The 20,432-nt window shown below is 36.4% G+C and overlaps 1 protein-coding gene across 1 annotated transcript in view; it reads right to left on the reverse strand.

Moving 5' to 3' along the window:
* LOC109229241 overlaps positions 1-20,432 on the reverse strand; it is a 52,356-nt gene that overhangs the window by 30,468 nt on the left and 1,456 nt on the right. Inside the window, exons 3-9 of the mRNA XM_019394615.1 lie at positions 19,820-19,961; positions 13,354-13,470; positions 12,623-13,115; positions 11,374-11,412; positions 9,375-9,496; positions 1,246-1,392; positions 35-124 (exon numbers count right to left, since the gene is read on the reverse strand). Coding sequence (XP_019250160.1) covers positions 35-124; positions 1,246-1,392; positions 9,375-9,496; positions 11,374-11,412; positions 12,623-13,115; positions 13,354-13,470; positions 19,820-19,961 — 1,150 coding nt within the window. The remainder of the gene's footprint in view (positions 1-34; positions 125-1,245; positions 1,393-9,374; positions 9,497-11,373; positions 11,413-12,622; positions 13,116-13,353; positions 13,471-19,819; positions 19,962-20,432) is intronic.

Raw genomic sequence — 20,432 nt, forward strand, 5'->3', positions numbered from 1 at the left:
AAAGTATCTCCATAATAGCAGGAACTGTGCGAACCTTTGCTGAGGATTCAGCATCTCCCATGCAGATGTAAGAGATTGCTGCATAAACACAACACATGGCTTGCATTGATTTGTTCTCACTTAGCTGCACGGAAAAGAATATACTCATAAAAAGGAAAGACATAAGGAAAAAGAAAACCTCTTTCTCAAACTTCCTACGGTTGACCAAATGGATTTAGTAGCATAAATGGGGCAGGAATGGGAGTTAGCAGCCAACCTACAGAGGAAAAGGTGAGAGAAATATGATCATATCTCTTTTTCTTAAAGAAGCATCAAGCAGATGCAGAACTATCCACAGAAATAGAAGTACTAAAAATGGAATCTTTGACCAAGCCGGTAGAAGTGAAAAAAGGAGAAAATAAACCGGCTGAAGTGAAGAAGGCAGCTTTATTTTAACGGTGTTGATCCATTTACATGTGGTATTCTCCAAGAACTTCCACAAACACTGGTTAGTATCTATTCAAGACTGAAGGATGAGAGAATTTGTTGAGACCGACGAACAAGACAACGCCCTATAGAAACCTCCTCCCAGGATTTGTACCTCAAACCCTTGCACAAATAAGAGTATTAACTTTCAACTTCTCCTCATCTCTCCAATTAGTGCGGACACCTATGTGTTAATAGGAGTTCAATCTACTTCATCCTTAGATATACCTTTTAAAAGCGATAGAACTTCCAAGCATTTTCTCAAACTTCTTTTTTAAACATTCACTGCACAAGCAATTTTTCACAATTGAGCTCAAATTAAATACTTTTTTATCAGTAGCTCAGTCTTTTTTCATCAGGATACCTTTTTGAGCTCAAATTAAATTATAAGTTACCTCTTATGATCAAAATGCAATTTGTTATCATCTTTTATATGACACAAGACGCAACAGTTAAATTCTTTATAATATCTGTATTTCACTTTTACATTGGAGTTTTCGAACAGTCAGACTTTGTGATATTACACTTCTGTCCTACAGCAGTACGATGCAAAGAAGTCCATATGCATCAAGAAGCATAAATCCAGATGCATAACTCAACATAATCTGTCTTCCATAAATCAGTTGTTGGTTAAGTTTACTCCACACGAGGGAAAAGGAATATAAGAATAGTGTAACTATCTTATCTCTATCCCAAAAAACAATAAGCACACAGCTGATTTATATTCTTACCAAAAATTACGGGAAGATTCTTTTGATATGGATTCAAATTTATACATACCCTTGAAGCTTCAAGGAAATGACAAATTGCTTCATCATAGCAGCCGACACAATGTGCATACTGTCCTCTAAGCATTTCAATAACACACTCACAAACTTGTAAAATTGTTGGAAAGCGAATATACCAATTTCTCATCTGCATCAATGCCTAAATTAAAACAAAAAGATTCTATTAGCCTTTCCATCATATAATTAACGCATGGTATCACATTATATAAAGAAAGGGTGAAAACACAATTAATCACGAGTTCCTGTACAATGTACAAATAGAATCATGGTTTGCCAAATTGACAAAGGCCAAAAATACCAAAGTGAAATCGGCAAAAGTAAGGTACAGATCACTCGCAAAACCCCTTGCTTTTATAGTAAATTAAATATCTGATCCTAGAGGTTCATACGATGAAAATTACACACTTACATGAAATTATAAAATCTACTGCATAACAACAACAACAACAACAACAACCAAGTGTAATCCCACAACTGGGGTCTGGGGAGGGTAGGATGTACGCAGCCTTACCCCCACCCTGGAAAGGCAGAGAGACTATTTCCGATAGACCCTCGGCTAAAGAAGGTAAAAGAACCCCTGATAGCAAGTAATAGCAAGACAATATAACTAGAAAACTAAATCGAAGATAGCAACAGAGAATATGAAAGAGGTACCGATAACAAGTAATAGCAAGACAATATATTTAGAAAACTAAATTCAAGGTAGCAAACGAGAATATGAACTAAGTACTGCTAGCAAACTAAAGAAGTACCGATGGCAAGTAATAACAGAACAAGAAATACGATAATAGCAAACTAAGGATAAAAGGGTACCGTACTAACACTAATACTATCGAACTAGGGAAGACAAAGGGTATAAAATCCACCGCATAATTACTAAAAATCTAGGTTGCAAAAGGGATGAAGAAAGTATTTAAAAAGTTCAATAGAATCACGAAATAAGTATATAAGAAAATGCTAGAAGAATGGACTCATCAACACCTTTTCCATCACGTACCAAATATAGAAAAGACTTAAGAAAATAAAGAATTTGGGGCTCATAGGGAAATGAGTTCATTGAGTTGTTTGATTCGCATGAGAAAATCTTAATTGATACTGACTAGCTTGTCAATAATTATTCATGTGGAAGTTGTATATGCGATCCTTGGACCTGAAATCATTATGGTATATTGTATACACCAACATATGCATTGATTCACCTCATGTACATCCTTGATGTTTTTTTGTAAGGACCGTGCATTGATATTTATGGGGTGTTTATGCATGTCGTGAAGTGTATATTAAAAGGAAGCCAGAATATATAATTTGCCCCCTGAGCTTGAGGCCAAATCCCTTTGACACATCTCACAAACACAAGAAACCTCTTACACACCAAATATTTCTCAGGTGTGTCTAACACACACTACTTTGCCCACGTAGTCAGCACATGTATTACCAACAAAATGAGGCATGTGAAGAGTAAGAAATGCATAACTAATGTTTTATTTCAACGGTCCAAATTTGATAAAATTGATCCAATTCTTATTTTCTTTTTTCTTTTTCTTTATTTTTTTCTTTTTTCATTTTCTTTCTTGTTTCCTACCACCCAACAGTGCTAGACCCTCCACCTACACCTCTCACTATCCAACACTGTTACTCCACCACCCTTAAGTCGTCATGCACCGGCAAAACGTATGCTTTCTCTAATAGCTTAAGCTTTTACATGAGATGACCGCACACTTGAATACCCATGAGAGATGAGACCCACAGGTTCTTTTCCCACAACCTTGATCCCTAGCCTAACTCAACCATCTGCGTACAGAGACGAATTCAGGATTTAAAAACCATGGGTGCACCATTATCTCTTTTTTAAAATAGACATGTCACAAGCCACAAATATATGAACGCACATCCGCTCAGTTCGGTTGATTTTGAGCTCGCTCAAGTTAGTAAGTTGTTGATCCATACATAACAAACTAATCATTGACCCAAGATAGTTTGATTTTTCTTTCAATTCAATTGATCAAGTAAAATTAGAAGCAACATTAGGAAATAAAATGTTAACAAGTCACATAAGCGCATATATTAACCCGTTGTCCCAATTTATGTGAATGTGTTTGACTATACACGGAGTTTAAGAAAGAAATGAAGATTTTTGAAATATAGCCTAAAACAAATTATAAAATTGTGTGGCTTTTAATCATTTCATTAAGAGTAAAATAAGAAGTTTAAAGTTAAATTGTTACTAAATAAATTGTCAATTCTTTTTGGGACTAGCTAAAAGAGAAAAAATGTCAAATAAATTGGGACGAGAAAATATGTTGTCTGATGAAAATTAAACTTCTCTAAAAAAATGTGTCAATTGAGTTTAGCTTTTTCAGTAAGAAACAAAAGCAAAGGAGATAAAACAAGGGTCGCAAATGCAAAATGAGGGTTGATTTTCACAAAGAGATCTTTAATAGTGATTAATTATATGAGCGAGTCTTTAATGAACTAAGCTAAATCAGTGCACTGTTTAATTCGCCATGAACATGGGTTCACAAAATGATATATAGCCATTTTAAACACAATATGTACATACTTATTCAAGATTCTAGCAAGTAGCATGGGTTCATGTGCGCCATGATTTACTACATGGATCTGCCCGTCTGTGAAGCCCACTTCGTCTTATCTCAAACCCCGATTGGGCCTTATGCTTTTGATTAGGTCTCACCCAATGACTTCTCCCAAACAAAAACCAGTTTAGCTTTTCTATCTAATCCGTCTGACAAGCCATAAGCAACTTAGACTCATCTACAAAAGTATTTCCGGTTAGCCCACGTTATAATGCTCCTTCCAATTCGCGAATGGGCAACTGCAAAAATCTCCAGCTATTGGAAGTGCAGGAAATCTCTCCTATGGTTTCTTCTGATTTTCTACCTCTCTTCCCTAACATGGAGATTCCGCCGATTTCGACATATAGAATCTTCCCTCGACTATAGACGATGTCTCTAAATGGGTCAAAAGATATGCTCCAAAAATTAGGAAAATACTGAGTATTAAATCATCTTTGGCTCATGAAGTTTTTAATTTAAACCCCGAGGAAAGTTGAGAAGAATAGGCCTTTCAAAAGTTTTTCTTCATTCCCTTCTTTTATTTCCCAAAGGAACAAACACAAATTAAAACTTGAAAATACAGAGACAATGGAGCAAGTTCCTTGTAGTATCACTCCAAGAATGAGAGCTATTTGTAGGTGTACTAGTAAATCTATCTAAGAAAACAAAATCAGAAAATCCCTAAATATCTCTACCTATGATTGTATTATGTGTACAATATGAAGATGTGTCTCTGTACATTCTGTAGCACTTCCCCTTAAGTTGGAACATAGATATTAATCATGCCCAACTTATTACGAAGATATTCCACCCGAGTTCCATTTAAAGCCTTCATGAATATATCACCCAATTGCTCTCTTGTCTTCACATAGCGTGTAGAAATCATGTTCTCTTGAATCTCCTCGGGAAAAAAGTGACAGTCGGCTTCAATGTGTTTTGTCCATTCACGTAAACTGGAATTGCGGCAATGTGTAAAGCAGCCTGATTACCACACAAGTTTTTTGGGAAACAAAAGCTTCAAATCAACCTCGGCTAAAAGGTGATATATTCATAGTATGTCACAAGTTGATTGAGGCATAGCTATATACTCGGATTCTGCACTAAATCGAGATACTCCCTCCGTTTCAATTTAAAAGACACACTTTCCTTATTAATACGTTCCAAAAAGAATGACACATTTTTATATTCGGAAACAATTCAACTTTAAACTTTTCATATTTTACCCACTTTATCCTTAATAAAAAGCTTTTATAGCCACACAAATGCCATGGCCCTGTATTTGCCACTTAAGCTTTTAGGACCACAGATTTCAAAAGTCTTTTTTTTTCTTAAACTTTGTGCCAAGTCAAATTACATCATTTAAATTGAATCAGAGGGAGTACAACATTTTATTTCTTACTCCTCCAAGGTCTCAGGTATCCACCAACAAAGACGCAGTAGCCAGTAGTAAATCTTCTATCCATTCTCGATCCAGCCCAATCAACATATGCAAAATACTCAATACGAGTATGTCCACGATCGATATGCAATATGCCAAGACCAGGAGCTCCTTTCAAATAGCACAGGATCAAGACTACCTAATGCTTGACTATTGATGCAAACATGAATTGACTGACAATACTGACTGCATAGGCAATATCTAGACAGGTCACCATAAGGTTCTTTTAGGTCCCAACTAACCTTTTGTATCTTTCCGGATCATCAAACGGGTCACCATAATCCTTAGTAAGATATACATTAGGAACCATTAGTGTGCCACATGTCTTGGCTCCCAACTTTTCAATTTCTGCAAGTAGGTCAAGTACATACTTTCTTTGGGACAAAAAAAAACCCTTTCTTGCTTCTTGCTACGTCTACACCGAAGAAGTATTTCAACTGCCCTAAGTCTGTATTCGGTATGAAACTTGGTATTTAAAAACTTCTTGAGAAAAGAAATCCCTCCGGTCTCGGTTTGAGCAACATGAGTATTTTTAGGTGGTCGACCATGCAAAGAGTAACACACTTCACGGGTGTATCCAAGTTTATTACAATAAAAACACTTAGGTCGAGACTTTCCAAAACGGCCTCCTCCTCGTCTATTCTCCATAGTCTGAGATGCCCGATTTTCCACTGGTTGGAATGCGAGAATAGAGGAGTCAGCTGTCTGTGTTGAGATCTGTGTGACTTGGCATTGCAGCAAAGCAACTGTAGTAACAGTCGGACCAGCAAAAATCTGGTCGCATACTGAATCAAAGTTATTAGGAAGTCCAACGAGTGTAAGAACAAGAAACATCTTCTATCGTTGCTCTTGTTGTTTTTCAACACCAGCAGAAACTAGCATCAACTTCTCAAATTCCTACATGACTGCGTGTACTTGTCTTAAGTAAGTAGACATATCCAATTATTGTTTCTTCAAAGTTGTCATCTGTGATATCACATCATATAAATGAGATATGTCATTAGTGTATAAAGTACAAGCCTTTTCCCAAACTAAATGACAAGTCTGGAATGGACGAAACAAAGGCATCAACTTGAAATCAATGGATTGCCACATGATACTACATAATTGAGCATCAATCTTTTCCCGAAGTGCTTTGGTCTTTTCATCTCCCTCACTAGCCTTTTTGGTTAAGTGATCTTGAACACCTTGACCTTTACATCACAACGCGATAGATGAAGGCCCAACTAAATAATTTGAACACCCAAGTAGGGGTTCAGAAGTAATCATAAAGGCTGAATTTACAACTCCACTATTTTTGGAACCAAAAGTATCCAAATTGAAAGACATTATTGGATTGAAGTAAATTGACCAAATCCGTGATCAACTTCAAGAAGTCATGAGAATAGCTTCAGAAGATCCCAACAAAACTAGGAAATTCCAAAAAGCGCTGCTCAAACTCGACAGAATACTGTTCACACCGGAAAACTTATTGTAGCTCACCGAAAAATTCAAAAGTTGTTGGAATCTATAGGAAATAGTACTAGTGGACTCGGAATCACTGTCCAAGTAAGCTGTCCTGAAGAAATTTTGTCGGAAACTGGCCGGAAGGTGGCTCATACGCCCGGCACATGTAGCATATCTCGCCGGAAAATTCCTTGTCTGTCCGGCGCGTGAGGCCGCATGGGGAGGACATTTCCGGTGGGTTTGATGGGGTTTGGTCACAGGACTACGGCGGACCTTGTGGTAATGTTGGCTTGTGCACAATACTGATAAATAGTGACTTTGACGCAAACAGTCAACGGAAAAGTTGCACGGTGAATGTTTCTTCCCGGAATCGGTGATAGATTGCACAACGAGTATTTCGCACTATAGCTTTGATACCATGTGAGAAATAATACACGGGAAAAAAAATAAATTATTGATATGTTTAACTATAATACAAGGACCCCTATTTATAACAAATACATTAATCCGATCCCATGTGGAGCTATACTTATTTACAGACCTACTAACTATCTAACAGAAACATTGGATATTTTCCGGGTCTATCTTCTTTAAGAGTTGGTGATGGTAGAAAAATTAGATTCTGGCAAGATACTTGGTTTGGCCCTTCGCCTCTGATGGACACTTACCCTGGACTCTACAGATGCTCTTTATGTCCTCACTCTACCACTGCGCACATCTGGCAAAACTCAGGGTGGTGCGTTATTTTCAGAAGAGATTTCAACGATTGAGAACTAGAGGACTACACACAATTGTCACTTCTCCTTAACGGTGTTCCTCTGATTTCTAAACCAGATTCCTGTTCCCGAAACCTCACCACAGAGGTATTTTTTCTGTAAGGAGCTACTATTCCAGCTGTATTATCCACTTCTCCCTCTTTAAACCTTGATCATGGGAAACTATAGGGAAGAACAAGGCCCCCTGCAAAGGGCGATCATATTCTTGGCTTGTAGCAGTGAGAAAATGCCTCACTCTTAACAATCTACAAAAGCGAGGCATCTCTCTATGCAAAAGATGTTCACTGCGAAAAGTAGAGGACGAGGAAGTCAATCACCTCTTTATTAACTGCAAATTAACTAATCAGATATGGTATTTCTTCTTTACTACTTTGGGCATAAAATGTTCTCCAAGATCTACAGTGGATTTCCTTTTTGTTTGGTGGAAAAGAGGTATGTCTAAATCATCCTATAAAATCTGGAACACCATTCCCTTTGTCATCTGGTGGGTTATCTGGAGGGAACGTAATGCTAGAGTTTTTGAAGATAAGATGGAGAATGTGGTTAGCCTCAAACATAAATGTATATTTTTGCATAATTTGGTGTAAAATGAGCTTAGCATACATTTTAGAGACAAAAGCCACGGTAGATTTTCTCTGTTCTTAACATTCTCTTATAGTTCCCACTTTTTGGGAGTAATTTCTTCAGCTTTGCTGGCTATCAATTGTACTTTCAAGTTACCTATTCAAAGAAAAAAGAATGAAGAGCAAGAAACATAGAAACACAAAGGAGGGGAGAAAGGGAAAAATGGCTTCTATAGTAACTCTGTTCCTCTACATGTTACCAGTCGCTGGTTAGAATACAACAACAAGAAAAATGCATCAGTTTCTTATAAGCAGGCTAACAAATAGTGTTAAAGACGAAACGCAAAGAACAGTCAAGTAAGCCCGGAAAATAAGAGAAAAGAAGAAGAAGAAGATATGTTGAGAACTTGATGATTCGATGACTACAAAGTACACCTATTTATGAGTGTTAACCACAAGAAAGATATGATATTAGCCCAATGTGGGATAACATCTAACAGAACTTAATATTTCCAATATTCTTACATGCCCACTAAAACTTAAAATGGGAAAACCAACTTCAGTTTGTTTCTTATGAAAGATTGAAAGTAAATGCTAACCATAATAGATGCCGAAGAACCTGTTGGATAGTATCATTGAACCTTGTTGGAAAAGCTTAAGTCACCTAAATCTTACTGGGAATGTCTTAGCAGCTAGAATAACATTAAAAAGCTTTGATCACAAGAATTTCGACCAGAAGTTACTTAAATTAGCCGACATGGTAGTTGGATGTGCTGCTACCAGAATTATCACTGCGAGGAAGCGTGGTGCCATTGGAACGAAAAAGACAGTGGTGACGCTAGAAGAGTTACCAGAAAGAGGAAAAAAGACAAAAAAGCTTTAAGCGAGCATACTGAATAAGGCTGCAGCCAGCAAATGAAAACTACTTAAGTCTCTAACAAGATCGCAGATGATATGTGAGAAACTAAAACAGAAGATATATTTTTTATTTGATTATTTAATGAATACAAAACAGCTACATAGGTGTTAAAACACAAAACACATGATATTGTCCATTGTGTAGAACATCTAATAAATACGAACTTACAATTCTAATACTCTAATCTAATTCCAGCATTTTAAACCCTCAACATTATTGACAAAGCCACTCTTCTCCACTCGTGGAAACCCATGATTTTCACTGGTACAACGTTTTAGTAAGCTACTACATTATCAACCTCGTTAAAAATAGTAAGCTGATCACATTTCATTTTTTAATAAATACTCCATAGAGCTTTAAGATATTGTATGTCAATGAGCAAAATAGACAGAGATAGAAAGCAAACCTCTTGCGCTTCAATAAATTCAGAACGTGTAAGATCAACTGCTACTTTGTTTTCAAGGAAGTGCATTCGGAGCATCAAATAGACACTAGAAATCCAAATGGCAGAGTGTTGCAAATCTACTTCTGGCTCAAGAAAATTGCAGAAAACAGTTGTAAAGCAATGTAAGAAAATACCTATAGCATGACACACTGCAGAAATCACATGTACCGACAATTTAAATAATCACTGACCATATTATGAAATCCCTTTCTTCTCCACAAAATTGAAATTTTGCATAGTGAAGTGTACTATTTGTTAGATGCGTATTGATACACTAAAAGAAATATACAATCATAATGATGGAGAACCAATAAGGAGAGGAAGGAGATAAGGCCGGGAAGGAATGGGAAATGGCAGAACGGGGAAGAACAGAGAAAGCACGAAGAGAAGTACGAGAGGAAGATTGAGAAAAATGAGAGAAAGAAGAGAGAGAAAAAGAGGGAAAAGAATGAAGAGGGAGGACAAAGAGATAGAGCAAGAAATCATAATCATAAAATCAATTTATATAATATTATATAAGTCACCTCAACAAAGTACAGGAGGGTCTTATTTATAAGTTAGAGATTTTAAACAATTTAGAACTCTTGCAACTTAGCAGCGGCTAGTCTATCATACATGTCAAATGGGAGGAGTTGGCCTGGCCCAACCTGCAAAGGCACAACCCGAAGCCTGTTCAGCCCCCTTCTTAAGGGGCCTCAGTTGGTTAGTGTTCTATAGGGTTCCATGACCTCCCCTCTCCAAGAATCCGCATAAAACTAGTGCCAAACCCCCAGGTTAGAGAGCTCGGAGCGGCCCAGAACACAAAAATAAACCTTCAAAATTGTCAGATCCCTTGGATGTGCAACTACGACGAAGAACTTTCATCTCATCTATTACAGAGATTGGATTAATGAAAGAAGAATGTATCAAGTTATACTCTCAAATACTCTGACTCGCAGGAAGAGTTCTCCATGACTGAAGATAAAGAAATGTTATGCATTAGTAATATAGTATGTCTCAACTTAAAAGAATCTTCTTTTTTTATATTATTGTTTTATAAAACACAATTAATTAATTTCATGTTCAATAACATTTGAGATTCTTGTTTTATTTTTTCGATGTACAACTTATTTTTACTGTATTTGTTTACATAAAAATATAAAGGGCTAGTCCGCATTATTCATTTACTTGTGTCATTGCTGGATACTTGAGTTCAATATAACACTTTTTTTGAGAAAAGGGTAACTTTTGAAAAGAATTACACCTGAAGCCTATTTTGTCCATACCGAGGAACCAAGCCCAAAACCGACCAATCCGAACTTTTTAAAAAACGAAAAAACTAATTTCGGTTCGGTTTTCAGTTCACCTAATCAAAAACCGAAAACTGAACAAACCAAATTGAACTTTTTGAAAACTGAATTGAACCGATCGACGCCTACCCGTACTGATATCAAATTGTAGGTTGTAGCACTATTAAGAGAAGAAGGGAGAAAAGGCAGGAGAAGGAATGATAATGAGGAGAATGAGAGACGAATGAGAGAAAGAAGAGAAGAGAGAGAAGAGAACGAGAGAAGGAGAGAGAGATAAAGAGAGGGAAAGAAGGAAGAAGGGAGGAAGAAAAATGAGATAAAAAGAGAAGTTGTAATACCAAATGAGCAAATATTAATCAAGTCCCATCAAAATAAAGTACATGAAATTCCTATTTATAGGATATGGATTTTAGAATATTAAAACTCTTGAAAATACTACAATTCTATCTCTATCCAAAAAGATAGGGCTCAATAAGACCTTATTTTTGACTAATCATTCTTTCTAGCTAGAAGATAGATTGATTATCCTCAATTGATAGACAGGATTTTATTTCTAACTAAAAGAGAAACAAAACCAAAGATAGAAAATAGTGATGATGATATCTAAATGATCTAAATTGCTTAAGGAAGATAAAAATCAATCCATCTAAGATAGAAACAAGCACGCTTACCTCTCACTTCATCACTAATCCCAAGCTTTTCTAGCTCCTCTGCATGAATATAACAATTCAGAATTCAGACATGAGAATAGAATCTAAACCACATGGAATAAAAATAAATTGCTAGAACGCATTCTTTAGCTAAGGGGCTGATTTGTGTGTTTTTGCAAAATTTTCAAGACAAATATGGGAACTTACAGGCTCTACCAACAAGAAGCTTACGATATTGGAATTTAACAGAAAGGTTAATAGTAATTTCCAGTTCCTATCTAAATACGACATCTAGCTAGGCCCAGGGCAAGGACAAAATTTACAGTAAACCCATGAACAAACTGCTAAGACTAGAGAACCTATAGAACAAACTTAAAACAATAGTTGTTTCCGTTCATGGACAATAATGAGTTCACTTCACGCAGTCTTAACCAAAAATGTAATTGCTGGAGGATTGCTCATTTTTTTTTTATTTGCACCGGGTGTCCGAGTCTCTAAGAGCCCCGACTAATCCCGGGGGTGCACAGGCCCTCGGCAAGGAATTTCCCGCAAGTGCACCACGGTTAATTCAGGTTTTACCCAGTCCGATGGCCCTCAGAAATTGTTTGCACCCAGTGGGTTTCGAACTTGAGACCTTGAAAGGGAGCAAACCCCAAGGCTCAAGTCTTTTGCCACCAGGCCAACCCCTGAGGGTTTTGGAGGATTGCTCATTTAAATCAGTTGATTCAACATTGCTCATTTAGATCAGTTGATTCAACATTGTTGATACCTTCTCTAGGATAGGTTTCTATCTTAAATTATAGAAGATCCTCAAGTAACTTAGTTCCAATGTTTAACAAATTAAGATGGTCAATTAGATTCATGGGAATTACAAACAATTTCAAGATTTAAGGAAGATTTAGAGAAAAAGAAAATTGTCCATAAATTGAGAGTTTGGAGCACTAAGTTGACAGTATAATTTAGTAGTATGGCAAGTTGTGACATATTGTACCAACCCGTGATTTGCTAGACCAAAAGCATTCCATCGTCGAAGTTTGGTTACATGGTAAAGAATAAAGGTTGGGAAAAAAAATCACTTAATCCTCCAAATATGGAAATATGCATGACAGATCCATTACCCCGAAAGTTAAGGTTTCTACCCAAAGCTGCCAAGTGTGATGAAACCCATATACCAAATTAGGAAACCAAGTACTAACTATACTGAAGGCTGACAAATGTAAAACAGTGTGAAAGATATAGAGCCTAATGCACCCAGCTTCACAGAACCAACCTTGAATAGTTTGCAGGCCAGACTGAATCCTCTTTACGCACTCCTTAAAAAGTCCTTTTGGACGGTTAAAAACAACTACCGTAAGGTCTACCAGCGCATAAATAGCACCTTTAGGTAGCCATTCTCCATCAATAGGAGGTGGTGCCAACTCAAGCTTGTCTTCCCAAGTCCGTCTCACACTTCCAAAGTATATCGGTTCAGAAAATTCTTTGCCATTTCCTGTTAAGTTATTAAGTTGCTCCTCAAGGTGAGCTTGTCTTCCAGAGAGAGCAGATCTGTCTCTGTAATTCAAATCAGAACGAGAAAGACTTTCATTGACTGTATCAAGCTCCTTAGTCAGTTCCTTGATCTGTTGTGTCTTCTGTAGATCACACTTCATGGCAACATCCAATTTGTCAACATGTTGAGCAGCATTCTTGTAGTCGCATATCCGGAGTAGATAAAATACATGCAACAGCTCGTTGTAAAATAGCAAACCGAGGCATTGCTGTCTCTTTTAAATTCGAAAGAAGAAATAGAACATCAGTTGACTTCAAAAGCCCCATTTTCAAAATCAGCATTCATAAAAAGAATTGTATGAAATTGTCTCAGCATTGAATCCATTCAATATGTAGATTCAAAAATGTTTACAAGCGAAGCTATTGTAGTAAAAAAAGGAACAAATGCTCCTATTCTCTGCAAAAGGACTCCACAGTACATACACAGAGAAAGAAGTAAAGCACTGGACTCACTTTTTCTGATTCAATAGATTTCCATATTGCATTGCATCTGTTGACAGCATCTTGAACGGAACTTTCATCCTCCCATTGCATGAGGTGCACATGCAAGATTGAAGTTGCAAAAAACATCTAGTACCACCAAGAAGCGAAATAGTGAACACTACAAATAACCAGATCATAAGGATATAGTTAATGACTCATATTGATGACCAAACAAAAGCTAGAAATCATTTGTATCAGAAATATAGGTGTCTGTCCTTGTGATTTAAAACACGAGTCATGGAACAATTACAAACAGACACACCTGGCACTAGGTTCATGATTACACTGGAGGACTCCAAGTGGATACATGCTTGCTACCATCAGTTTGTCTCCCAACCAACACTTTTAGTTCTTTTTTAATTTCACACCCCATGTTTGGACACTAGAGCACCTCATTGGAACCAGAAAAGGACAACAAATATTTAATAATAAATTTAAGATGAATTACTCTATGTAATAGCGGAAACGCTGAAATCCAAAAGCTAAGAATTAAGAAAAACAAAACGTTCGACCATCTCCAAGAAGCAGTATGGGGTCAGTTTGTAAATTGGAGGACGAAAAGAGAATGAGAGAGAAACCTGTTATTGAGACATTCTGTACAATGTAATGATAATTGAAAAGTCGCGTTGCAACTCATGTAATGTAAATACTTCTAAATATCTGGGCCAGTTCTTCCATGATCATATATGTTATGACTAATGGAATTTATAGAATTTGCTATATTACACAATCCTCCAAAAAACCCTTTAAGGTGTGGGATACGCACCGCATTTGATCAATTCACTTAAGGTGCATTTACCACAACTACACAAAGAAGCATAGGTTGGTCAGGGTTTTTAGTCACAATTTTTGGGTTACATATATATGCATGTATGTGCATAGCTGCATATAGATATGCACCTATTTAAGTAAAGTAATAGGAATGTTTGCTATTTATCGTGATATATTTATGCAATAAGATAGGTATTTACACAAATTATTCATATTTCTTTTCGTTCAGTGACTTCTCAATCAAGTATATACACACACCAGCATCGCATACTCTATAAATACTAGTCGTATCTCAACACCCATATCCGTACTCTTAACCGCATAATTGAGTCATAAAATTTAGGAAATGACAAATCTGACTTCTAGATCTCTATATGTATCGGACGCTTGAACCCGCAGCCAAGTAACATAGAGAATGTGTTCTTAACGGATTCTATTTGTAACTTGGGACGGGATTAGGTTATACAATAAAAGATCTTTTGTTTCATGCACAAGTTCTGCATGCATTATAATGCAACGATTGTAATCCAGTGAATCATATTATTGGATTATTGTAGTTGCCATCGCATATTTGTTTTTTCATACTTAAATCTGGATATATCCATTTAAAATGTGTTTGCTTTAAATTAGATAAAGTTTTGTTTTCAATAATACCTTGACCTATAAAACTAAATCCCGTATCCAATCTAAGTTTAGTTTCCAGTATCATATGTGATACTCCTACCGTTTCAGTTCATATAACCCTATGTGACTTCACACGGAGTTGAAGAAAAAATAAAGACTTTTGGAACTTGTGATCTTAAACATGTCAAAGATTTATGTAGCTATAAAACTTTTGAAACTTGTGGTCTTAAGCAAGCCATAACATTTGTGTGGTTATAAAAGTTTGTCATTAAAGGTAAAATGAAAAGTTTAAGTTAAATTGTTTCAAAGCTAGAATGGGGTTATTAAGATTAAAAGGAAATAGGGTCACAAAACTAAAACAAAGGAAATACGGTTCATATCATTCTATCCCTAAGTCTACAGGTGAGGCACTATCTCATGCAGGACGGCGACAGGCTATGATTGAGGAGATGTCTGCTTACATGCGAGTGGCACTTGGGAGCTTGTTCTTCTTCCTTCAAGTAAGTCTATTGTTGGTTGTCGTTGGGTTTATGCGGTCAAAGTCGGCCCGAATGGCCAGGTTGATCGGCTTAAGGCTCGTCTTGTTGCAAAAGGATACACTCAGATTTTTGGGCTTGATTATAGTGACACTTTCTCTCCCGTGGCTAAAGTAGCATTTGTTCGTCTCTTTTTGTCCATGGTTGCTGTACGTCATTGGCCTCTTTATCAGCTAGAAATTAAGAATGTTTTTCTCCACGGTGATCTTGAGGAAGAAGTTTATATGGAGCAACCACCTGGTTTCGTTGCTCAAGGGGAGTCTAGTGGTCTTTGTTTGCAACAATTTTTCGACATACGAAAAATAAACTGCAATCACAAACAACTATAAAGAAAAAAGGATTTTGTTGATAAACATTGTAGGTTACAACTCTGTTTATCCCTTGATTCTTCCCTCCGATTTATTCTATGTAACTCGAGGGCCTTAGCGGCGTATTTCTCGAACGTTGTGAATATTCCATAATTTTTTATGGAATTTCGAGATCGTCTTTGAAGGACACATGTAGCCTTATTTATAGGCATAAATTAGGGTTTGGGTGAAGTAGCCACCAAGTAACCCTAATAGACTCCTAATATTTCAAGAGTTGTCTTGAATTTAGGACTTATCTTGATCTGTTAAAATTTCAGTGTCTACAGTCTTGTATGCCGATTGCGCAGGTCACTATATGGTTTGAAACAGTCCCCTCGAGCTTGGTTTGGTAAGTTCAGCACAGTTATTCAGGAGTTCGGCATGACTCGTGAAGCTGATCACTCTGTGTTTTATCGGCATTCTGCTCCTAATCTGTGTATTTATCTGGTGGTTTATGTTGATGATATTGTTATTATTGGCAATGATCAGGATGGTATTACTAATCTGAAGCAGCATCTCTTTCAGCACTTCCAGACTAAGGATCTGGGCAGATTGAAGTATTTTCTAGGTATTGAGGTCGCTCAGTCTAGCTCAGGTATTGTTATTTCACAGCAGAAGTATACCTTAGACATTCTTGGGGAGACTGGAATGATGGGATGCAGACCTGTTGACACTCCTATGGATCCAAATGCTAAGCTTCTACTTGGACAGGGGAGCCTTTTATAGATCTTACGAGATATAGGAGGTTGGTTGGCAAATCGAATTACCTCACAGTGACTAGACCGGACATTGCTTTTCCGGTGAGTGTTGTAAGTCAGTTTATGTATTCTCCCTGTGATAGTCACTGGGATGCAGTTGTTCGCATTCTTCAGTATTTAAATTCAGTATATAAAGTCAGCTCCAGGCAAAGGGTTACTATTCGAGGATCGAGGCCACGAGCAGATTGTTGGGTACACAGATGCTGATTGGGCAGGATGACCTTCTGATAGACGTTCTACGTCTGGATATTGTGTTCTAGTAGGAGGTAATTTGGTATTTTGGAAGAGCAAGAAACAGAATATAGTTGCTCGATCTAGCGCCGAAGCCGAATATCGGGTCATGGCTATGGCAACGTGTGAGCTAGTTTGGGTCAAGCAGTTGCTCAAGGAGTTGAAGTTCGAAGAAATTAGCAAGATAGAACTGGTGTGTGATAATCAAGCTGCTCTTCATATTGCGTCAAATCCGGTGTTCAATGAGAGGAGTAAACACATTGAGATCGAATGTCACTTTGTCAGAGAAAAGATACTCTTAGGAGATATTGTTACAAAGTTTGTAAAGCCGAATGATCAGCTAGCAGATATTTTCACTAAGTCTATTACTGGTTCTCCTATTAGTTACATTTGTAACAAGCTCGGTACATATGATTTATATGCACCGGCTTGAGGGGGAGTGTTAAGTAGTTAGTCATGTATGGTGTCCCACATCGGGAAGTAGATACCTATTATTATGAAATCATTGTATATAAATAGGGTTGTACAACACTTTAATTAAGCAATAATATTTTTTCCCGTGCTTTCTCACAGCCATCTCATAAAAAAACAAGCTACTTAGAAATTATGAAAATAAAAGACAATGTCTTAATGTAGTTATGCCACCTCATGCTGATTGTGAGACTCGAATTGTTTCAATAATGCAGACGCTTGTGAAGTATATAGAACGGAAATCTTCTCACTATGCCAAATGACGACGTAAATGCTAAGCTAAGTTACCTAAACGAACTTCGGATCCATCTATCTCTCTTTCTCTCGCTTCCCTTCAATCTCTCATTAAACCATTAAATGTTTGTCAATTCCTCTAGTGTTATTAAGAAAAATTATTGTCACTAGAAGCGATATCAACACGAAATCAAGGGTGAAGCAAAACAACTTTAAAGAAGCGTGTGCTTCAACCAGTGAAGCGTAAAGTGACTATTGCAATCTGAACGAGAAGTTATCGTTTCTTTGAACGTGACATTAAAAGATGTGATTAAAAAGAGAAATACGACTTGTTATTTGATTACTAGGATATCTCTCTAGATATCTTCAACATTTTCTATATTTTCCTTTTCTTTTCTTCTTGTTCTTTGGTCTGCAATGACTCTTCCACTATTTTTTTCCTTTCTTCATTTGCTTTTTTATTGTTGTTTTTTGTTCTTTAATATGACTTTTCTTTTCATCTTTTGTGTGCAAGTTTTTTACTTCTGCTGTTGGACTTCTCTTCTACTTCTCACTTACAGTCTCTCTTGCAGGCAATGATTCTTTTCTCCTCTATTTTTTTGGTTCTCTACTTAATTTTCATTCTTGGTTCGTGATTTATAAGTTGAATGTGAGGAAAATAATTAAATGGATCTTCGCAAATTACTACTAAAGCAGTTAATATGAAATTAATGTTCCAAATTAGCTTTTAAAGGCATGGACGAAAGTTAGGGATATTTATACCTAACACAGGACAAGGCGTAAGCCTCGTGAATTTTAATTTACTAATTATAAGTAAGCAAAAAAAAAAGATAAATTATAAAAGTTGCATAAAACAAGGACAAAATAATAGAAAATTCAAAAAAGTTGAAGAATAAATGGACTATTAATTCAAAGATCTAAACTAACATAAGTGTAATGCAAAAGTGTAAAAATTTATTATATACAAAGCAATAACAAAATCATAGCAACATAAACATATTCTAGAAATTGGGTTCCACAATTGATTTTCAACATTTTTAAAACATTTTCAATCAAAAAAAAATCAACTTGTATTATTCATATTTTAAAACGTTTCTTAGTAAACATTGGTTTCATTATTTTTTAGAAGGGGCATTTGATTTACTATTTATTTCTTTAAAAATAGAAAAATATATGACAATGCATTAATTTATAAAACTTTCAACAAAATCCACACGTCATAAATCTATATCCATTTCAATGCTTTTACTTTCTTTTCTTTTTATATTCTCTAAAGATAATAGTAATCATAAGTATATATTTTACGAAGAAAAAAGGGAATGAAGCATTTATTATTAGGAGAATAGACAAGAGGGAGCCACAGGACATGTTGCATTCTCATTGCTTCTTTATGCTACCTACATCCAGGAAGCTCTTTCTTACTCTCTTTCTCTACCATCTTTCTTCTTCTTGTTCTAATTGCAAATAAATCATTCATTGTTTCCAACTTGTAAGATTCTTATGTATACAATATGATGGTGATTGCAAATATAAAACTAGATAATTGTATGTTGGATACTAGAATTAGTAACGGTGACAGCAATTTTGATGCTTCAAGTACTAAATTCTTATATGGCACTGAAGAGTGTGGCCTAGCCGACTTTCTTTCCTGCTCGATGGGTAAGCGAAGTGAGATGAAAACATAGGAGACCAGGGTACACATCAGCTAGGTATTGGTGAACAAAATTACCAATACCTATGATGGTGGGAGGCAGAAAGTACCCAACGGAACAGCCTAGGTTCACGCAAGCCAACCAAGACACCACCCTTTATTAGAAGAAAGTAGTAAATCATATATGTTATGTAATTTTTGTAATTTTTTAAATTGTGTGTCTTATTTCGAAGAAGTGAGTGCTTTGTTTCTCGCTTAAAGCCCCAGGTGTCTTGCCGCCTTTTGCACTATTTGCTTTTCAAAACACTGCTTCCTCAAACTCTCTTGATCGTTACTGCATTACTTTGCTTTCTGATTACTTTGATGCTTTATCAACATACAACTCCAGTAACTTGCACACATAACCTCATCTTACAGATAAAGGGGCAATGTTTATAATTTCTCAGATGTAATCATTGAACTCGGTACATTCTTATCTATACTTTTGTCAAAACCCAAGTTTCACGTCAAATATGTCTTGCGACTGTTGTACAGGTAAATACTCAGTAGACATGGGGATTAAAGGCTTCATGTTTTGCATTGCTGATGCATATACGGGAACACAAAAACTATTGATGCAAATACAATAATCCAATGCCCAAGATAGCAATTAAGAAACATTAAAAGCAAAAACAAAACAAAAAAAAACCAAAAAAAAAAAAGATCAGATCAAGAATAAGAGTGCAGTAAAAATACTGAATTTGCAGCTTCAAAACTTTGCCACTAGGCAACATAAAACTGATTTTATCTAATATTGTGCAGGCTGTATCTAACCTGTAACTCAGGATAGCACATTTGAGTTGCACAGATTAGGCCGTTTTCCAGCGCGGAGATTGAAGCATGATGATCTCCCTCAATTGTAAGAGCAATTGCTAGCTGAGAATTGAAGTTGCAGTACCACAACCTCCCAGAAAATCTTCAAGCAAGTAGTGTGGTTACAATAACAATAAATCCAGCACATGCAAAGTCAAAATCAATAGTTCAATACAGACTTAAAACTCAATTGTGAACTTTTTTAGAGTTGACTACACTTACTAAACCATAGAATATCACAGTTGGTAACTGTGCCCCAATCTGTTTTCTTCTATTTGGTAAACCCCACCCAATAGTGGCTTTTCCACTCCCCCTTTGTTACTCGACTCTTAACTTCTTGCTTAGAAGTGGAGGACCCATACAACTAGCTCTCTCGCCGTAAACACTAAGGGTGTGTTCGGTAATGACGGAAAATATTTTCCATGGAAAATGAGTGGTTTTATCACTTATTTTCCCTTGTTTGGTTGGTAAGTGAAAACTTTTTTTTAGGAAAATATTTTCTAGTGTTTGGTTAGAGAGTAGAAAATAATTTTTTATGCTACTCTCCTCACCCCCTTTCCCCAAGTCCCTATAT

This window comes from Nicotiana attenuata, chromosome 7 (assembly GCF_001879085.1).
Source record: "Nicotiana attenuata strain UT chromosome 7, NIATTr2, whole genome shotgun sequence".
NCBI classification, from domain to species: Eukaryota; Viridiplantae; Streptophyta; class Magnoliopsida; order Solanales; family Solanaceae; genus Nicotiana; species Nicotiana attenuata.